General features: G+C 36.1%; 1 protein-coding gene across 7 annotated transcripts in view; it reads right to left on the bottom strand.

Moving 5' to 3' along the window:
- The window catches only part of CACNA2D1 (calcium voltage-gated channel auxiliary subunit alpha2delta 1), a 499,724-nt gene that overhangs the window by 186,059 nt on the left and 294,626 nt on the right, over nt 1-19,039 (bottom strand). For all 7 annotated transcript variants that reach the window (XM_049641359.1, XM_049641358.1, XM_049641361.1 and 4 more), the window contains one exon: nt 12,138-12,179. In XM_049641359.1, the coding sequence (XP_049497316.1) occupies nt 12,138-12,179 (42 nt within the window). The remainder of the gene's footprint in view (nt 1-12,137; nt 12,180-19,039) is intronic.

The raw sequence follows: 19,039 nt of genomic DNA on the forward strand, positions 1-19,039 counted from the left end.
TTTATCTTAAAAAAATATATATTTATATATAAAAATAACAAATTGGGGAAAAGGCTGATAGGGTATTTTTCTCTTCTAAGAGATTATGAAATGGTATCTTACATATGAAGATCACTATGTTTTATGCTGGATAACTATAAAACACCCACATCATGCCAGTGAATTTTCCAAACTCAACGAATATCATTGAGTTCTAAACAAATGCACCATGCAATGCTTCTGAAAAGAAAGGACTGGATATGGAATCTGAAAGAGTTATACATGCCACTACTCCATGAAAACTGAGAAGCGATGTTTAAACTATCCTTGCAAAAGGAGCATATGCCCACCAGCACAAAGCATTAGAAAACTGTCAAAAGAGATGCAAAAAAAAATTTGAAAGCTTCAAAAACCAAAAGGCAGAATCCTTACAAGAAATGGAACCTAATCTAATCTACGTTTTTACCAGGTTCACGTTTTTTTCCCCAATGAATCTTAATGTGGCTATATTTCACTCAGTGGTGCATGCATACTTTTAAGGTATCCGAGATAAATATCACTGGGGATCATGGATCAGATCAGTAAAGATTTAGGATGCTAAGTCTACCTATCTTTTCAATCATAGAGGCTTTATTTTACCTACTGCAAATCACCAGAGTTTAACAATTGTCAGAATAATTAAATATAGGCAAAATAATGAATAGCCACAATAAATTAAAATTTTAAATCAAAACTCTCAAAAAATCTTAGCCTTAAGTCTTGACTTTTAACAGCTGCATCACAGGACTTCTATCCCTTCCAGGTGCCCAGGGTACAGGCAGGATGACACAGCACAGTGACTCACGGGTCTTGCTATGGATCATACCAACGACGTGACATTCAATTCTGTGCACGATCAGATACCATGTGTTTGACACAGGGCAAGGGTCTTAAGCTCATTAAACTGTATTTGTCTTAACTGAAAATCATTACAATAATAGTATGTGCCACCATGGACTAATGTGAACTTTAAATGATACATTGTATATAAAGCATTTAGTGCCTAGTATAGAATAAGCATATAGAATAAGCCACTGGGTGGCTCAGAGGGTTAAGCACCAACTTGGGCTCAGGTCATGATCTCATGGTTCATGAGTTCAAGCCCCGTATCAGGCTCTGTGCTGAGAGCTCAGAGCCTGTGCTGAGTTTGGATCCTGTGTCTCCCCCTCTCTCTGCCCCTCCCCTGCTCATGCTCTGTCACTCTCTCTCAAAAATAAAATAAACATTAAAAAGTTAAAAAAAAAGAATATGTATATATATTTGAGTATTTTTATAATCCAACATATAGCATCCAAAATATTTAAACCATTTATTTTAGATCCACACACAAAAATGGCAATTCTGATCAAACCAATAACTATACAGAGGTAATTAATATTCTATTTCTATGCCATCACCTATTTGAGGATTTGATGTCATTCATTTACAGAGCCCCATATAAAGGCTGCATATTACAAGATAGTGTAAAAAAGGTTAGAAAAGAAACCTAGACTTTGATTCTTTCTTTAATAATCAGAATAGATTTCCTTGCTGTTTAATGCATACCTCTACTAGCTCATTCTAGAATCACATTTATCTGTCTACAATAAAATAAAATCATGCAAGACTGGACTTTTAAAATGACATTTAGATAGGACATTCTGTTGGAATTAATTTTAATGGAGACAAGATTCTAAGAAAATAAATAGCAACATAAATATGCAAGGGAACTCAGGAGACTAGACAAATGTCGCAGACAGGTCAGATTTTTAACATGATCAATACAATGAAATGTAGCAAATAAATCAACTCAATTTGTCGACTTGGGAATTTTGGTTTGAACTTACTTCATTTGGATTTTAGTCAAAAACATAGATCTTGGAATTAGGTTAATAAGGGTTTGTAATGATCTGCCTTCTTTTTACTTGCTCTGGGAATTAAGAAAATTGCAGCTTGCTGGTACAACTCAAGCCTTCCGGGGAATCTGCTGCACTAACCTTCAGGGAATTTAAGAATTTGTTGGGACAGATGTCTCTAAAACCTAAACTAAGAACCTCAATAAATTTCAAATGTAAGGAGAACATGAATGTGAAATTTCCTAAAAAATTGTTGCATTTGTAGTCTTGTAAAAAATATTTTCGACATTTAATTTTCCTTTCAAATCTGGTTGTAACAAACCTACAATGAGATGAAGACAAATTTCTGCACTGTGTTCACATTTTTTAAAGGTTTTTTGAGGGGCACCTGGGTGACCCAGTCAGTTAAGTTTCTGACTCTTGACTTCAGCTCAGCTCATGATGTCAGCGTTGTGAGATCAAACCCCTCACAGGGCTCTCTGGTTTGCATGGAGTGTGCATAAGATTCTTTCCTCCCTCTCCCTCTGCCCCTCCCCCACTTGCATGCAGAAGCATGCTCCCCCCCTCCAAAAAAATAAAATAAATAAATGTTTTTTTTTAAAGATTCTACTCTGAATTTTATTTTCTTGTGCACTGTCTTACATATTTTACACAAATACTAGTGAACAAATACATACATACAAACAGGCTCCACTTAGAGCTACAATCATTTCAAATAAACCTTGACTTTATTACAATCATATTAATAATTATCAGTTTTTAAAAATCCTACTCATTAGCATTCCTGGATTGCCTACTCTAAGATGGGAAAATTCTACATGCTTTGTATGTGTTAACTAACTTTCACAGTAACTGGGTGAAGTAGATATTCTATTACCTTTATTTTACAGGCCAAGAGAGTGAAACACAGAGAGATGATATGACCGCCAATACCACCCAGGTAGAAACTGGCAGAGCTGGGATTCAAACCCAAGAAGTGGCACTCCAGGATACAACCTCTTACCTACCACACTCTACTATCTCCTCTGTGCATCAGTGTGTACAGTGATTATACATGTGTCCTTTGTCATCATGAAAAGGGGAGAAAGGAGTTGCAAACGAAGTACCTTGGAGTGAAATGTCCTATCTCTAATTTACCATAAAATAGTTAAGCAAATAATAGATGATAATGATTATGGAGGTATTATACTATTCTGTCTTCTATGTATTTATTTTTCTGTTCCTGGTAAAAAGTTAAAAAACAATCCCACATCGAAAAAATACCCATTTTAATGCTATCACCTCTTTGGAAATGAAATTCAAAAACTATTATTTCTCCTAATTATATGCAGAATCAGACAGAACTTTAGTCTGAGAGAGTAAATACAGTAAGCCTGATTTCACGTTTCACGGAGATTCACAGTCACTTAGCATATCAGATCTGCCCAGACGTGGAACCAAAAATCATGATTCTTATGGCACTTGTAGTAACTGCAAACAAATACTCTAACTCCGCTATTCATTCCCATTGTGAATCAGTTTTCCACATGGGGGAAACTACATTGTGCTGACATTACTCTTAGTCCTCATGACTGTTTCAGGGACCAAGAGAGGAAGGGGTGGATGAGAGAGTATGAGAAAACAATGTCCACAGTCAAGGCCAGCTTTGCCATTCCCCTCTTAACTTGTTTCCACCAACCTTGACACAAAACAAACATTTTCACTTCTGCCATGCTTGCGGGAGATTTCTCAACTACTATGCAAATAGAGCAGCACTTTAAAAAAAAAATTTTTTTTTAACGTTTATTTATTTTTGAGACAGAGAGAGACAGAGCATGAATGGGGGAGGGTCAGAGAGAGAGGGAGACACAGAATCTGAAACGGGCTCCAGGCTCTGAGCTGTCAGCACAGAGCCCGACGCAGGGCTCGAACTCACAGACCGTGAGATCATGACCTGAGCCGAAGTCGGACGCTTAACCGACTGAGCCATCCAGGCGCCCCTAGAGCAGCACTTTAAAAAGTAAACATGTCCTTACAAATGCTATGCAAGTAATAGGAGTATCGAAACACATAAACACCTACCCAAACATTATCTCAACATTTTCATTATCTCAACAATTACTCCAAATTATTACTATTGCTAGAGAGAAACTGAATAAGATCCTTACCTCAAGTTACTAAAAGCTTAATTAGAAAATACTGTCCCTGTATACAAATGCTGTAGGGTAAGGTATAAAACCAGATTATGAGTAACAACTTGTTTAGAACATACACAGGAAGGAAATACCATTTGCTTCCTAGAAAAAGCAAGGAAGTCTTCAAGAGAAAGTAGTACTTGAGTTGGCTTTTAAAGAATACTTAGTATCTGATTAGAAAAATTGTAGGATATTGTCATCAGGTAGTTAGAGGAGAGGATATGTTAACATTAAGTAGCACACTGGATACAGGAATGACTGTCTTAAATTTCAAGGAAGGCTATGTGCCTTACATTCTTCCATGGAACTGTGGCTTACCAAATAATTTAATTTAGCCCAGTTACACCAGCAATTTTAAGTTTCAATTGGAAAATTTGTTTAAACAACTATAGTCATAATTTTTTATCATACTACACAATCTGAAGGGACGTTAATTTTCCCCTTTACTTCAGCTACTGCTTTAGCTAAATCTGGCTGACACTAAGTATTTATTTTTAAGCCCACCAATGAATATAAATACCACTGATCAAAGTAAAGGAGTATAGAAAGTATAAAATGCCTGTGAGGAATTGTTTCATATCACAGTACTTGACAAGCTTGGGGCGCCTGAGTGGCTCATTTGGTTAAGTGTCCGACTTCAGCTCAGGTCATGATCTCACAGTTCGTGAGTTCGAGCCCCGCGTCGGGCTCTGTGCTGACAGCTCAGAGCGTGGAGCCTGCTTCAGATTCTGTGTCTCCCTCTCTCTCTCATCCTCCCCTGCTCACACTCTGTCTCTCTCTCAAAATTAAATAAACATTTAAAAAAAAAAAAGAAAAGAAAAGCTTATAACACAATAGCTCCCCACAAACTGACCAATTCAGATGTAGCCACTTGAAAGGTTGTATTCCAAAGGAATACTTGATCACCTTTGAATGCTTATTTTCCCTTTAACTGAGGCCATGTATCATCATTATAATAAACAAAATCAATAGACTACACTTGAATATATCATTCTCTGTATTCAAATCCTAAGTGGTGATAGACCAGAATAATAAACATGGAAGAATAACAGGAAACAGGAGATTCCCAATTTAATCTTGAATCCCACATATACTCAATTGATGGCCTTCTTTGTATGTTTTATGTATCTTTTGAAAGCACTCCTTCATTTCCAGCTACTCATATTCTATACTCTCAAATGCTGCCTGCACCTTCCCTTATATGTTGGTACGCTAAGGATTCTACCCTGTACATTTTTATTTTTTATGTTGCGTACACAGATAAAGCAGGCTGGGAGTTAAACAACAGGGGGAAGCGGGACTGTGGCAAACTGAAGAATGTATCACACCCCAAAATATTCAGACTCTCTTTGATTTTAACATTGTGCCAGCATACCGAAACATACCTGTAGGTGAATCTGGCTTTGTGACACCTGTAGCTTTACACTTGGCTGGGGAAATTTTGGACACTTGTTTTCAAAGTCTACTCATAGGCTAAGCATAAAAGTATTCCAGGCCAACTAAATACTTTGATGCCTACTAGAAATCTTCTCTTGAATATCCCTGTGCCAGTTTTCAGTATAAAAGTTCTTGACTTCTGAAAATCTTGCCTAAATCCTTTAAAAATCTTTGCTAAAAAATATTCCTGGGTCCAGTGTCCTAGCTAATGTTAATATATTCTCTCCTCTAACGAAAGAAACACTGTAGCCTTTCAAGTCTACAATTACATACAGATCTCTTTGCATACCTGAATACTTGCTTCCATTAAACCTTTTTTTATTGTCTCTAATGCATATGCTTTGACTTGATCTATTGGAACACATGACTTAGGATTTACATCTCTGCATACTGTCTTCCATGTGTTATTTTTCCTTCCATAATTTTCTAACCTTTTTGACATTCTGGGAGTGTTGCCTGCTTCCTCTGTGAATCATTGTTGGATAACTTGCATTGTCAAATCTGTTATTTCTTCCAATGGAATTTTTATTTTAGCAGTTTTGATTCTGATAATTTTATGTCAGTCTATTGGTCACAGTTCACTGGTTCTTTCTTTGGAGACATTAAGCATACATTTAATGTTTTTCTTCTATGAAGTATCTGAAATATCTCAGAGGAAAAATGTCCTCTGGATCTTTAACCCTACAGTATTTCTACTGTACTGTTCTTGATCTTTTCATATTATTCCTCCACTGCCTGGTTTCTATTTGATTGGTTTTAAATGAAGAAAGACCTTTCTCGTCTCAGGATTAGGAAACAGTAAAATGGTACAGATTTCTTTCCAAGCATTTGCTCTGGCTTCTGTCACAGTTGTAACTTAAAAACAAATAATGACATAGAACGTATGCTATGGTTTCTGGTCAACAGTATGCGTTTGTGAAGGGCAAGTGTTTTCTTCAGAGACTTTCAATTCCAGTCCTTCACATCACAGAGACTCACACAGGTCTTGGCTGAAACCCGGGGTGGTGGTGAAAGGGCATCCTTAAACATGACATGAAGTATGGAGCATAGAAATAGGAGATGCAGTAAAACCTTGGACTGCAAGTGACCTGTTGTGCGAGTGATCTGCAAGGCGATCAAACATTTCTAGTAAATTTTAACTTGAGATACTAGTGATATCTTGCCATACGAGTAGTATGTGACACCGAACGTTACATGATTGTAACTGAGCCAATGGTTCTTGAAATCCGCTTTGATATACAAGTGCTTTGGGTTACAGGTATGTTTCCAGAACGAATTATGCTCACAAACCAAGGTTTTACTGTATATAATTATGACTCTGGTATTCTTCATCCAGTTCGTATTTGTGTCAAGTGAAGATTCTTTTAGAACTTTGATTCACCAACTTGTTCAGAAAAATCCCTCACTGAGTGATTACTATGTGCTGGTTACTGTAAGAGCTCTGTCACCTGCTGTGAGTACAAGAGCTGCCCTCCAGGAAGTTACACTCTATGGAGAGACACCAAGGGAATAATTTATAAAGACGGGCTGTGCCTCCAAGAGGAAAGTGCCCACAATTCTTCACAAAATTCATAACAGCTTAGCAAAGAACTAGTAAAGCTTCATCTGTGGTGGGGTACCTGGGTGGCTCGGTTGGTTAAGGGTCAGACTCTTGATGTTAGCTCAGATCATAATCTCATGGTTTGTGGGACTGAGCCCTGCTTTGGGTTCAGTGCTGACAATGCAGAGTCTGCTAAGGATTCTCTCTCCCTCTTTCTGGCCTCTCCCCCACACATGCTCTCTCTCAAAATAAATAAACATTAAAAAAAAAAAAAAACTTAAAGTTTCATGAGTGTCTTAAATACCAAAGGCAATAATAACTGATGTGAATATCTCGACAATGAGCAGAGAATTAGGGATGCAATATTTTAGAAATATTTATATATTAATAATGTGTAATATTATTAAAGGGATATGGATAATTTAGAAGCATAATATAAAATGTAAAACCATTTTAATAGCTCTTAAATGTTTGAGAAAAATGTCTAAAATCATATCATTGTCATGGGCATGGAAACGAAATGATGGATGTGAGCGGTATAAAATGGAGAAAATGACCACCATCCCACTAGGCACGGTGACAGAAAAATAAATCCTCTCCCACTAACGCAGAACCGGAGGAAAAGTTAAAAATAATAACCACAGGCTCAGAATTTAGAATCCTTTAGTCTCCTTCAGGAGGCACAACATTTAAAAGAGAAACTCTATTTAGCTTTCAAACATTTGTGTTACCATTCAAATAAATGAGGACAAATTTATTTAATGGATAACGTCTCAATATTTACTATTCTAATTAGTTCCTTTGTTCATTAGATATTAGCTGATGTGTGTGATGATAAAACTCACATTCTACAATTTCCAATCACCAGATTTTAATAATGAATGTGGCTTTCTGAGTTTGAGCAATAAAAATACTACACACAATTAAATCAGTACATAAAAAAAAAAACAGGACAAAGAACAGGGATGGTGAGCCAATTTGAACCAAAACAATGAGATGGCATTATGATTTGTGAACATTTGATATATAAAATATCAAGCACTGTTTGTATAAAGTTGTGAGTATCAGAGTCAATTAAATCCACCTACATTGCAAAACTTTTGGTAAGGTTTGTAAATTACACCATCCGATTTCAACAGATCAGCAAAAATCTTCAAAAAAAATGTGTAACTACTAAAAAGCAGAAGTGGAATATCAAAGTGCAACATTTGCTTACATTTCTTAACTTCTTTCACTGTAAGATAATAAGTATTTCCCTTACAGAAAACAATTTGATTGTGGTGATCAAAACGCATGCATGCGGGAGGACTAAAAAATAGTACAGCATATCACTTTATATTCATTTTAACTGTAAAAAGAATTTTCTCCTCAGTTCCAAGTTGGAGACTTTGACTATCTTTAAGTGATAGAAGTCACTCAGATAAGTGAGTGGAATTTTGGAATTAACTTCAATTCGTCAAGATGAGCAAACTGAAGGTATGTTCATAAGCTGCTAATTATTTCCCAATTAGTGTTCTCTCTACTCTCTCTTTAGTAATAGAACCCCATATTTTGTTTGGGTGCGTGCCTATGTTGGGGGAGGATTCTATTCTACATCCTGATTCAACTCGGCCAGGCTAGTCCCTAAGCTGTGGACATCAGATACAAATAAAAGCGATGTGTACAATTTCCAAACATACCCTTAAAGGCAAAGGGCATGTCCTCTATTGACACTTGCCTCCTTTCTGTTATCTAGAAGGCGAAAATCACTGTATATATATTGAAGCAGCAGCCTTGGATCACAACATGGAAAAGCTACACTGAACTGAAGAGAGAAGAAAACTTGAGAAAAGGACCTGGGGGCCTGGAAGACTGAGACCTGACACATTAGGCCTTACCTCCAGATGTTCACATGAGAGAAGAATGAACTTTTGTCTTCCTGTAGCCACTTTTACTTTAGGTCTCTCTAGAACAGCCAAACCAATACACTAATCATTAAATGTGGTTCATTTTATTCAGTGTCTAAGGGTTTACAAGAGTAATAATATTTTCATATCTAAAGCACTTTGAAATTCCCCAATAAAAAGTTTTAGTGAAGTATAAAATGAAATTATTCTACAGTTCTTAATAAATTTTCAAAAAATTTACATGAAATAGTACAATTCTAGCAAACTTGACCCTGTGGCCAGTATTCCAGGAATACTCTGAACCGTAATGAAATTTGTGGACCACCTAATCACCTGTAGCATGTCTTACCCAAGAGGCAAATAGTTGAAGTTTTAATATATTTTAAAGCTGTATGGGTGAGTACAATTTTAGGGGTGGAATGGAGTGTGAATCAAACCCTCTGATTCCTGTTTCAGCCCTCTTTCACCTATACAATTTTCTTTGCAAATTATTCTGGCACTGTCATTATTTATATATAAAGAAGTGAAAATAGTTTCTTGAAATTCTGAGCATCATTTTAATATTTTTCTGAGCATCATTTTTTTTTTAAGTTTTAAATTTACAAGTTGATATTTTGCTGTTTAGAGAGTCTTGATTTAACTTGCTAAAGCTCGTCTCTTGGTTCAAGAAAGAGAATGCATCTTTTTTATAGATACATTTATAACCTATGGTAACAGTATAGACTCTTTGGGATGGGAGAAGGCAAAAAACATGACAAGTTCAATAGGTTCACTTGTATTAATCCTTGTCTCTCTTACATGGAGTTTTATTTTAATATATGAATAAACATCTATGCAGGCAAATTATGTAAACCTAAGCACAGAGCACAGCTCAAGTATTACAAGTACACAACCCATGTACTCTGTTCCACTTATCATGGACACATTGCTAACTTAGCAGCATAGTGAAAGCAGACTATGAATTATACTATTGTACTATTCAGTGGGGCAACTTAATATTAACTGGGATGGTACTTACTAAAAAGTTGTATCTACATTTTTTTTTATTTTCTAAAATCCTTTTTATTTATTTTTGAGAGAGACAGAGTGCAAGAGGGGGAGGAACAGAGAGAGAGAGGGAGACACAGAATCCGAAGCAGGCTCCAGGCTCCAAGCTGTCAGCACAGAGCCCAACGCAAGGCACAAACTCATGAACTGCAAGATCATGACCTGCGCCAAAGTCGGATGCTTAACTGACTGAGCCACCCAGGAGCCCCAGTTGTATCTACATTTGTGCACATGATTGTTAAAATCTTGAACAAAGAAAACTCGCTTTTACTATACAAAATAAAAATATAACTTTCGGGGCGCCTGGGTGGCTCAGTCAGTTAAGCGTCCGACTTCAGCTCAGGTCACGATCTTGCGGTCCGTGAGTTCGAGCCCCGCGTCGGGCTCTGGGCCAATGGCTCAGAGCCTAGAGCCTGCTTCCGATTCTGTGTCTCCCTCTCTCTCTGCCCCTCCCCCGTTCATGCTCTGTCTCTCCCTGTCTCAAAAATAAATAAATGTTAAAAAAAAAAACTTTAAATAAAAAAAATATAACTTTCTAAATAATAAGAAAACCCTACTTAAATAAAACTATTTTACCTGACATCAAAAATATGACTTACTTAATCGGTTTAGAGGAAAGAAAAACATATTTGCAGTATCAGTATCATCTTTAGGTAACATTCAGCTTATGCTCATCAGTAACAGTATCTTCTTTGTTGACCGGCAGGTTGGATCCAACATATTAATCCATTGGCTTTACTTTTTATGAAATCTTTGTTATACTTTTACAAACTAAATGTTTTCAAAAACTGTAACTAGTGCTGTAGTAGCTCTTACTTCCTACCAGGAAAGATAAGGATTTTGCATATATATTTTAATGACTGCATAATTTTTAAATATCAAATACTAATCCCAACAGTGAGATAAAATGTACAAAAATAATGCTCACTTGGATACCAAACAATTAACTATTAAAATTTTTTGTATGAGCCATCGGTTTGTCCTTAATATACCTCCTACCTAACTAAAATGACATCATACACATATATAAATATATATATTTCATGTATATATATATATATATATATACACATGTGAAATCATAATTATATATATTTACCGTAAGAGGATATTTAGCACTGGCAAAGCACCTATGTCTAGTAAAAAGAAAACACTTTTTAAAACACTCCAAGTTCTTCATTTATTAAATGGAGAAAACAGTCCACTTTGTTCAGAGTGTTCGATAAACCATGGTGTTGAGCAGTTCAGTTGGTCCTACAACCTGAAAAGGTGTGTGGCATCTCAGACAAACCATATCTATTATGTGTGTGTTTGTTTTTAAATTATTTTCTGGAAGACAATTCTAAATAAAAGCATAGAAATGCATTTTTTGAGTCAGATAAAAAGAGTGTGAAGAACAAATAACAGTTATTTGACATTTGTTTGACTTGTTCATGGATACATATCCTAAGCTCTCAGAAGAATACTGAAAATATAAGAAGCCCTCAATGCACATTGTTGGATAAATATGTTAAGAGTATAGAGATATTTCTCAAATATATGAGAATTTAAATGAGTTTAAGGATCGAATTGTTGGCTATTTTGCAAATGCTTCCACCATAATCATAAGTTAGAAGTAACTTATTTGTGCTAAAATAATCCATGTTTGAAAATCATTGGACTATGTACATTACAGTCATTTATTTAAAAAGGCTTCCTGAACACCTACTATGCTTAAAAGATTGGCCAGGTAAGGCCAGTTGTTGTACAGCTTCCAGGAGGTCATTCACATTGTATGTGAAATAAGTGGCCCCCCTGGTAAGGGCAGTTCAGGTCAGAGGAGACCTGCCTAGTAACCCTGGTAATAAGCGCCAGGCTTACAGAGATGGATGGGATCCAACCTCTGTCTTCCATACCGCTACGGGATGTAGAGTATCACAGTCAGTGCTGTGGGCTGAGGTCTGGACAGGGTGCAGTGAGAGCTCAGATCCAGAGAAACACATAGCTTTTCTACCTAGGAAGATGCCAACGATAATTTGTTAGAGATGACGTAAGCACTACAACTCATCATTACCTCATTGGGTCACACCAGTAGTTCCGTTTATGCTATAGATCGTTTTCTGAAAAACTCAACGTGCTAGGTCAGCTTGTACTGTAAAGCCAGTCATCCAAGCATAATTCAGTTTACCTTGGAATATAATGTAAAACTTCCAATACTCACATCAAGATCATCCTTTGCATTGTAGTAGACAACTTCATTGCTCTATAAAAAAAAAGAAAAGAAAAGAAGAGTGCTTTACTGATTTCAGTAAAAATGTAAAAATATACTGGATCAAGTTCTGAATACATTTTGTGCATATTTTAAATAATAAACCCCTCATGGAATTCTTTTCACAATACACTCCACAAAGATGCATAAAGATTAGCCAATATTTTGAAAAACATATTAAAATACTATATCAGTGATATTTAATAGTACATCTTGCATTGAGGATGAAGTATCTCAGTAGAGGTGTCAGAACCATTTGTCAAGAAAAAATGAAGAATTCATTAAGCAAAAAAGTTATATATACACCCACACACACCCATAAATCATGAAATTGTAGAGAATAATTCAAGAAAAAAATGTAAGAATATGGCTTAATACTTTGCTGACACCATGACTTTTAAAAAATACATATATCACATGTTGAAATGATCGAAGAAAAGCACATCTACTCAATATTGGCAGAAATTTCTTCATGAGGTTCAGAAAAGGGATCAAGAATAATTGAATTCAGATAGCAAAAGCAGGGGCGCCTGGGTGGCTCAGTCAGTTAAGCGTGGAGCTTTGGCTCAGGTCATGATCTCGTGGTTTGCAAGTTTGAGCCCCACATCAGGCTTTGGGCTTGACAGCTCAGAGCCTGGAGCCTGCTTCCAATTCTGTGTCTCCTTCTCTTTCTGCCCCTCCTCCTTCCCTCCCTCCCTCCCTCTCTCTCACTCTCTCTCTCTCTCAAAAATAAATAATTAAAAAAAAAATACTTAGGCAAAGCAATGAGATTATCTAACAAACTAACACTTTGCTATTGTACCAAAGTGGTGGGTCAGCACTGACTCTTGAAGAATAAATGTATACACCCATTTCTGCCAGCCGTCAATAATGCTGAAATATGCCATAACTATAAATTATGGACATAAATTGCATCACAGAGTGAAAATGGGAAGAAAAAAAAATGAACAAAATGATTGTCAAGGAATTTAAAAGTTTCATTCCTTGAGGCTTCAAGACTAGTTCTATACAATGTCAGAATAATCCATTTATACTGATTTCCTTTTCCTTTCTTCTCCTGAACTGATTGAAGATAAAAATCCATCTTCCATATGTCTTCAGTAGTAACCTGAGCACTATGTAAAAACACATTTTTCTGTGTCTCTTTAACATTTAAAACATGGATACTCTAAAACTGTATTACAAGAAAACACAATAAGGGGTGCTTGGGTGGCTCAAACATCCCACTCTTGATTTCAGCTCAGGTCATGATCTCATGGTTTTGTGAGTTCAAGCCCCACACTGGGCTGACAGCAAAGAGCCTGCTTCGGATTCTCTGTCTCCCTCTCTCTCTTTCTGTCCCTCCCCTACTCACAGTGTCTCTGTCGCCCTCAAAATAAATAAACTTTAGGAAAAAAAAAAAAAAAGAAAGAAAAACGATGCACATTTAAAAACAAAGGAAGTTAGTCAAAAATTCAATAAATTAGTGCCTCTTAAAATATATATACCCCTTCACCCCACCCCATCTCCAAGATGTTCTATGGTCCTATGACGTTAGAATAAATAATAAAGTTAATTAAAGTCATCTCTTTTTGACTTCAGAGTCTCTGTATATGAATGCACGTTCTAAATCTCCAAGAGTAAAACACATCTTGTTTTGTTTCTCAAATTTATTTAGAGCAAAATCTGCCTCCTTTTTTTGGTTTGAGAAATATATCAAGAGTGCCTTAGTTCTATAAAAGACATCTCTCTGGGACACCTGGGTGGCTCAGTCAGTTAAGCACCTGATCCTTGGTTTCAGCTCAGGTCATGATTTCAAGGTTCATGAGTCTGAGCCCTGTGTTGGGCTCTGCGCTGGCAGTGCAGAGCCTTTTTGAGATTCTGTCTCTCTCCACCTCTCTTACCCCAAAAAAAGATTGAATACAGTTAAAAAAAAAAAAATAAGATCTCTCTGAAGATGAAACAAACCAAAGACTATATTAATAAATGATAGAACATATAATTCATAATAGTGAATGAAGCCATGAGTTTGAATTTATTTCATTTACAATTAACAGAACTTTAAAAATTACCCTTTAATTCTTCTAGAAAGATTTAAGTAGCTAAAGAATCTTAACATGCATAAAAGTTCTAATTTCTGAAGCATTTCTTACAGCATAAATTCTGTAACAAAGTTAAAATACAAAATCAGAATTCATCACATACACAACATAAGAGAATCTTTTGAATCCACCCAAGTCCCAGATCTAATTACGAGTTTATTGATCTTTCTTGCAAACTCTATAATTTATACTTCAGAGACAATTTTCAACCTGAAATGTGGATTCCATCCAAAGATAAAATATTGAGTAAGTTTATCTTCATTTTAGACTTTATTTCTGCCAACTCCTTACTTATATTTACAAAATTGAAATGTAGAAAACAAGGTGAAATTACATCAAATTTCAAGTGAAGAAAATCTAAGTTTATTTGAGAATTTCCAAATGTTTTTCCTTTTGTTATGATACTGTATCTTATATAAAATCCTATTACTTTTCATTTAGAAACTCTATTTTGCTTCTAAAACTTATTGAAAATGTGTATTGCAAAGCTTTTTTTTAAATTTTATGTATCTGCACAAGGCTTTCTAGACTCAGAAGATATGAGATCCCCAAAAATGATTTCTTGTATTCAGTAAACTGAAAAGAAAAACCTTAGTCATAAAATAATACTGCACATACAACAACCATTCTCATTGTAACTGGGTATTTTCTAACCCTACTTTTAAAATGGTCTTTTATACAATGTTCATTTCTTACAGGGTCAGAATATAAATGCAAAGGAGGAGCACCTGGGTGGCTCAGTTGGTTAAGCATCTGACTCTTGGTTTCAGCTGAGGTCATGAACTCACCATTCTTGGGTTCCAGCTCTGGGTTGAGCTCTGGGCTGACAGTACAGAGCCTGCTTGGGATTGTCTCTCTCTCTCCCTCTCTTTCTGCCCCTCCCATCCTCTCTCTCTCTCTTTCCAAATAAATAAATAAACTTAAAAAAATAAATACATGAAAAGGAAACCAAAGTGTGACTTTTTAATAGAAAAACAACAAAACTTTAAGTACTTAATCAAATGTGTTCTTAGACATTTGTCGTGATTTAGTAAGAGAACAAGACCTTAATGGAATGTGCACCTGATTACACCCCCTGCCTTACAACAAAATTTCTTCTTCACTAACATATGTGATACAGCTTTTGGCTTAGATGCATTTCTTTTTATAAATACACTTACCCAAATCCTAAGCTTTGAATTGATAGCAAGCATATTCCATTATTCCCTTATTTTACCTAACAGAAAAGCTCAACTGATCCACTTTAATAAGCATAAATCTGTGTAGGGTATCAGGATTTGGGGAAACTGTAACTGCATTTAATTTTTCAACCAGCACAACTTATGTGGCACTATGATACTAAAATAAGCAGCAAACATTCACAGAACATTTAATTTGTACAACCATACATAAACATTTTTTTCCACTCTCAGTTCTTCATGCCTTCTTAGAGAAAATTACAGTGATCTGCTTTACCGTGGCTTTTGTTTAGAGTTTCAGAATGGCTCAGGAATCATTTTAAATATAAGCTAGAGGCAAATCCTAATCTGGTGGAGTCATAATTCTTTTTCCTATCAGATTCATTTATAGCTATCTCTTCTGCTACGTGAAAATATATAAGATGTGTGTAGCTATGTTACACTAAATCAGGCTGAAATCAGATCAATCTTAAAGGGATTGGGATAAAAGACAATTCTTAGGAATAAAGGACAAGTCACGCTAAACCAGCCCAAATTTTGTGTTCCGGTGTTCTTCGATAGGAATAAATTTTGGTTAAGGTTAACTCGGTACTAAAAGAAAATTAGGAGGCGTAATTGTATAAAAATAGTTAAATGTTTTTATAATGAGGGGGTCAGAATTAATAAAAAGGAAGTATCAGCTGGATTCCTTCTTCCTTTAGCTGATCAATCAGCTGTCCCCTGCCTCAATCCTACTTCGACTTTGTACAGCAGATTTTTGGGGTCTCCCGACCAACAGAGGGAGCCACACCTCACTCGTTCGACAGTACTTTGGCAACCTTAACTCTGTACCGTGTTGGAGAAATGAAAGTGAAGACTCTCCATATCATCGTGGCCGTAGGAAGCAAATTCTGGCCCTCCTGACTCCTATGTGGCAAGAGACTGAGGTGCTGAGACACTTCCTCTCATCTGCTATAAATGAGGAATATCTCTTACTATCATTGAATGCCATGAGCATCCAAACCAAAACGTTTGCAGGTTTCAAAATAGGAGAGTTAAGAACTTGAGATAGTTAAAACATTCCTCCTCTGTTTACAATCAGTTCAAGCATGTATGTGTGGGTGTGTGGGTGTGTTTCTGACTCATTTACCTATCCTGTCACTCAAAATTCCCTCGGTCCCTCCTCCAAAAAATATATAGTTGTACCAGTATCTTTTAATATTGTAAAAGTATGGCATACCAGCTAATTATCACAGGCACAGAATGCAAAATTGGGTCATCTGGTTTCTCCATTATCCTTCTGGCTAGATGTTTTCATGCAAACTATTAACATCATCTTGGAAGGTATTTGTATTCAAATACAAAGATTCTTAGTGGATTTTAGGGTATTACATGCAGTGTGATAAGATAAAGCCAGCAACAGCCTCAAACTAGATTCACAGATTAGCTAAACCTTTAGAGAGCTATTTTCCATCATTTAAGCACCACCAGATGACAAGAACAAATTGTTTTGTTTCTGATTTTTAACCAAGTAGTTTAGTTATTTATTATCTCCTTGAAACAAATTTACCCAAATGTTCCATGCTAATATACTGCTGCTGCTTACTGAAATTGAAAACATCCCCTAGCAAGTTGAGAGATAAATTACTTCAGTATCCCTTTGTCTACTGGGAGTCAAAATTAAATCTGGACAAAATAGACCATTCCATCTTCAACGTGTATATTGCAAGTGACAGTCCCTTGCATGCCACTTTCCTATAAAAGTTGGCCTCTGATGAATAGAATGAATTTATGTTAAAAATCGGAAGCATAAATACAAAGCTTCCACATGGAAGATGGTGCCAGCGAAAAGATTTAAATATTGGAACTGAAAATTGAGATTTTATAACCAACATCTGAAATATATGACACATTGAAAATTCAAATAGAGATTAACTTCCTGTCCTATTTACCAATTCTCTTTTCTTGGCTGTACACTTGACTCTGCACTTGATCCACAGCCTGACATATTCTGAGCAACCATACTGTCTGCTAAAGTTGCTTCTCAAGAAAACCGCAGTCTTAGTATTTATCACTCTTCAGTTCCAAAACTGAAGTCAATCAGATGACTGTTAAGGATACTCTTGTTATAAATGAATTGTGTTAATGGTTCCTGCCCACCAAGATCCATACTGTTTAGCCCAAATCAGTTATAATTTATGTTTCTGATCAATGTATCTTTATCACAATCTGACCTGGTAAACACACATGCCACTGCCGTTGACTGTGCTCAAGTCAACCATGGTACATGGGATGTGATAATCCGCACTGTGGCACTGTGTGAATAAAAGAACTTAGGAACCTATGTGTGTATGTGTGATGGCGTGTGCATGCATGTGTGCGTGTGTTGGGGGTGAATGTGAGCAAATAACTCCAACAAGAGTTGAAAGTGGTTAAAGCCGTATATTAAAGACAGTGGTTTTTGTGAAAAAAAAAAAAATATTTGTGTGTCATTATATTTGTTTGAGGTTTGAACACGTAAGCATGCTGTTGATGAAAATAAAAAGGAAAAATAAAGACGGAGATCAGAGTTGCATCAGGAGATTGGTGGTACCAGCTTACTGGACTCAAGACATGTGATAAACCCACATTCACATCATATGACAAGACATAATAAAAAGGACCTTACGCCTTCGTCCTCACACACTCCTGACTGGAGAAACGTCAACTTTGAATTAAACCAAAAGTTTATGCATCTATCCTAACAGCCACACTGTGGCATCTTGCTGGAGAAAATTACATGAACAGCCCTCACATAGAGTAAGTCAGTGGTTCTCATGCTTTAACAACTAGTAAACATGCGGATCTGCTTTGTTTCTTTGTTTCCAACTCAGAAACCCTACTTTCTTTGGAAAACTGTTTCTTCCAACCACGTGATTCAGTTGGCTAGCAAATTACACTACACTACTTCTCTGACCACAGAAACTAACAGGTGCCTAAATCTATCCAATGATATTATCTCATTTCCCTACTCCCTTCTTAGGAAGATTTCAGGAGTAGCTATGGTTGCAAAAACTGAAAGGTTTAATGAATCGTGGTATGACAGAGGCTACTTCTACTAGCTCTCAATTACGGAATTTATTATTTTTTTTCTTATGCTAGTTAGAATGTGTTTCTAAATCTTACAACTGATAGTACTGATACAAACATCACACTCCCTACAGTGTTTTTTTTTCCTTTTTTCATCCTAATTTCCTGTCACTAACAGTCAATACTATTTGCCAGAACGTCAATTTCTTTTGGTGGCATCTTGGGAACATAACTGTTCTAGGCCTAATTCCACTCTCTGTGTCCCAGATGCCAACTCCTCCTGCATCTGTGAAGACCCATTCCTTCCTCATCCCTTTCCCTTTCTGTGTGTCCATTTTCTCTTTATTCACATTCAGGTAGTTTGCAAAAAAGATGTGTGGTATAAAAACTCAGATGTATTCTGGCATAAAGCTTCTTCTCTTTTCTAAAATTTAAAATTCTAGAAGAAGAAAAAAATCAAAGAGGCCAAAAAAAATCACAATTTTCTTAGCTCACATATAAAAAAAAAATTGTATTTTTCTAATAGTTCTGATACACTAAAGGTAAA

Source organism: Panthera uncia, chromosome A2, assembly GCF_023721935.1.
Source record: "Panthera uncia isolate 11264 chromosome A2, Puncia_PCG_1.0, whole genome shotgun sequence".
Lineage (NCBI taxonomy): Eukaryota > Metazoa > Chordata > Mammalia > Carnivora > Felidae > Panthera > Panthera uncia.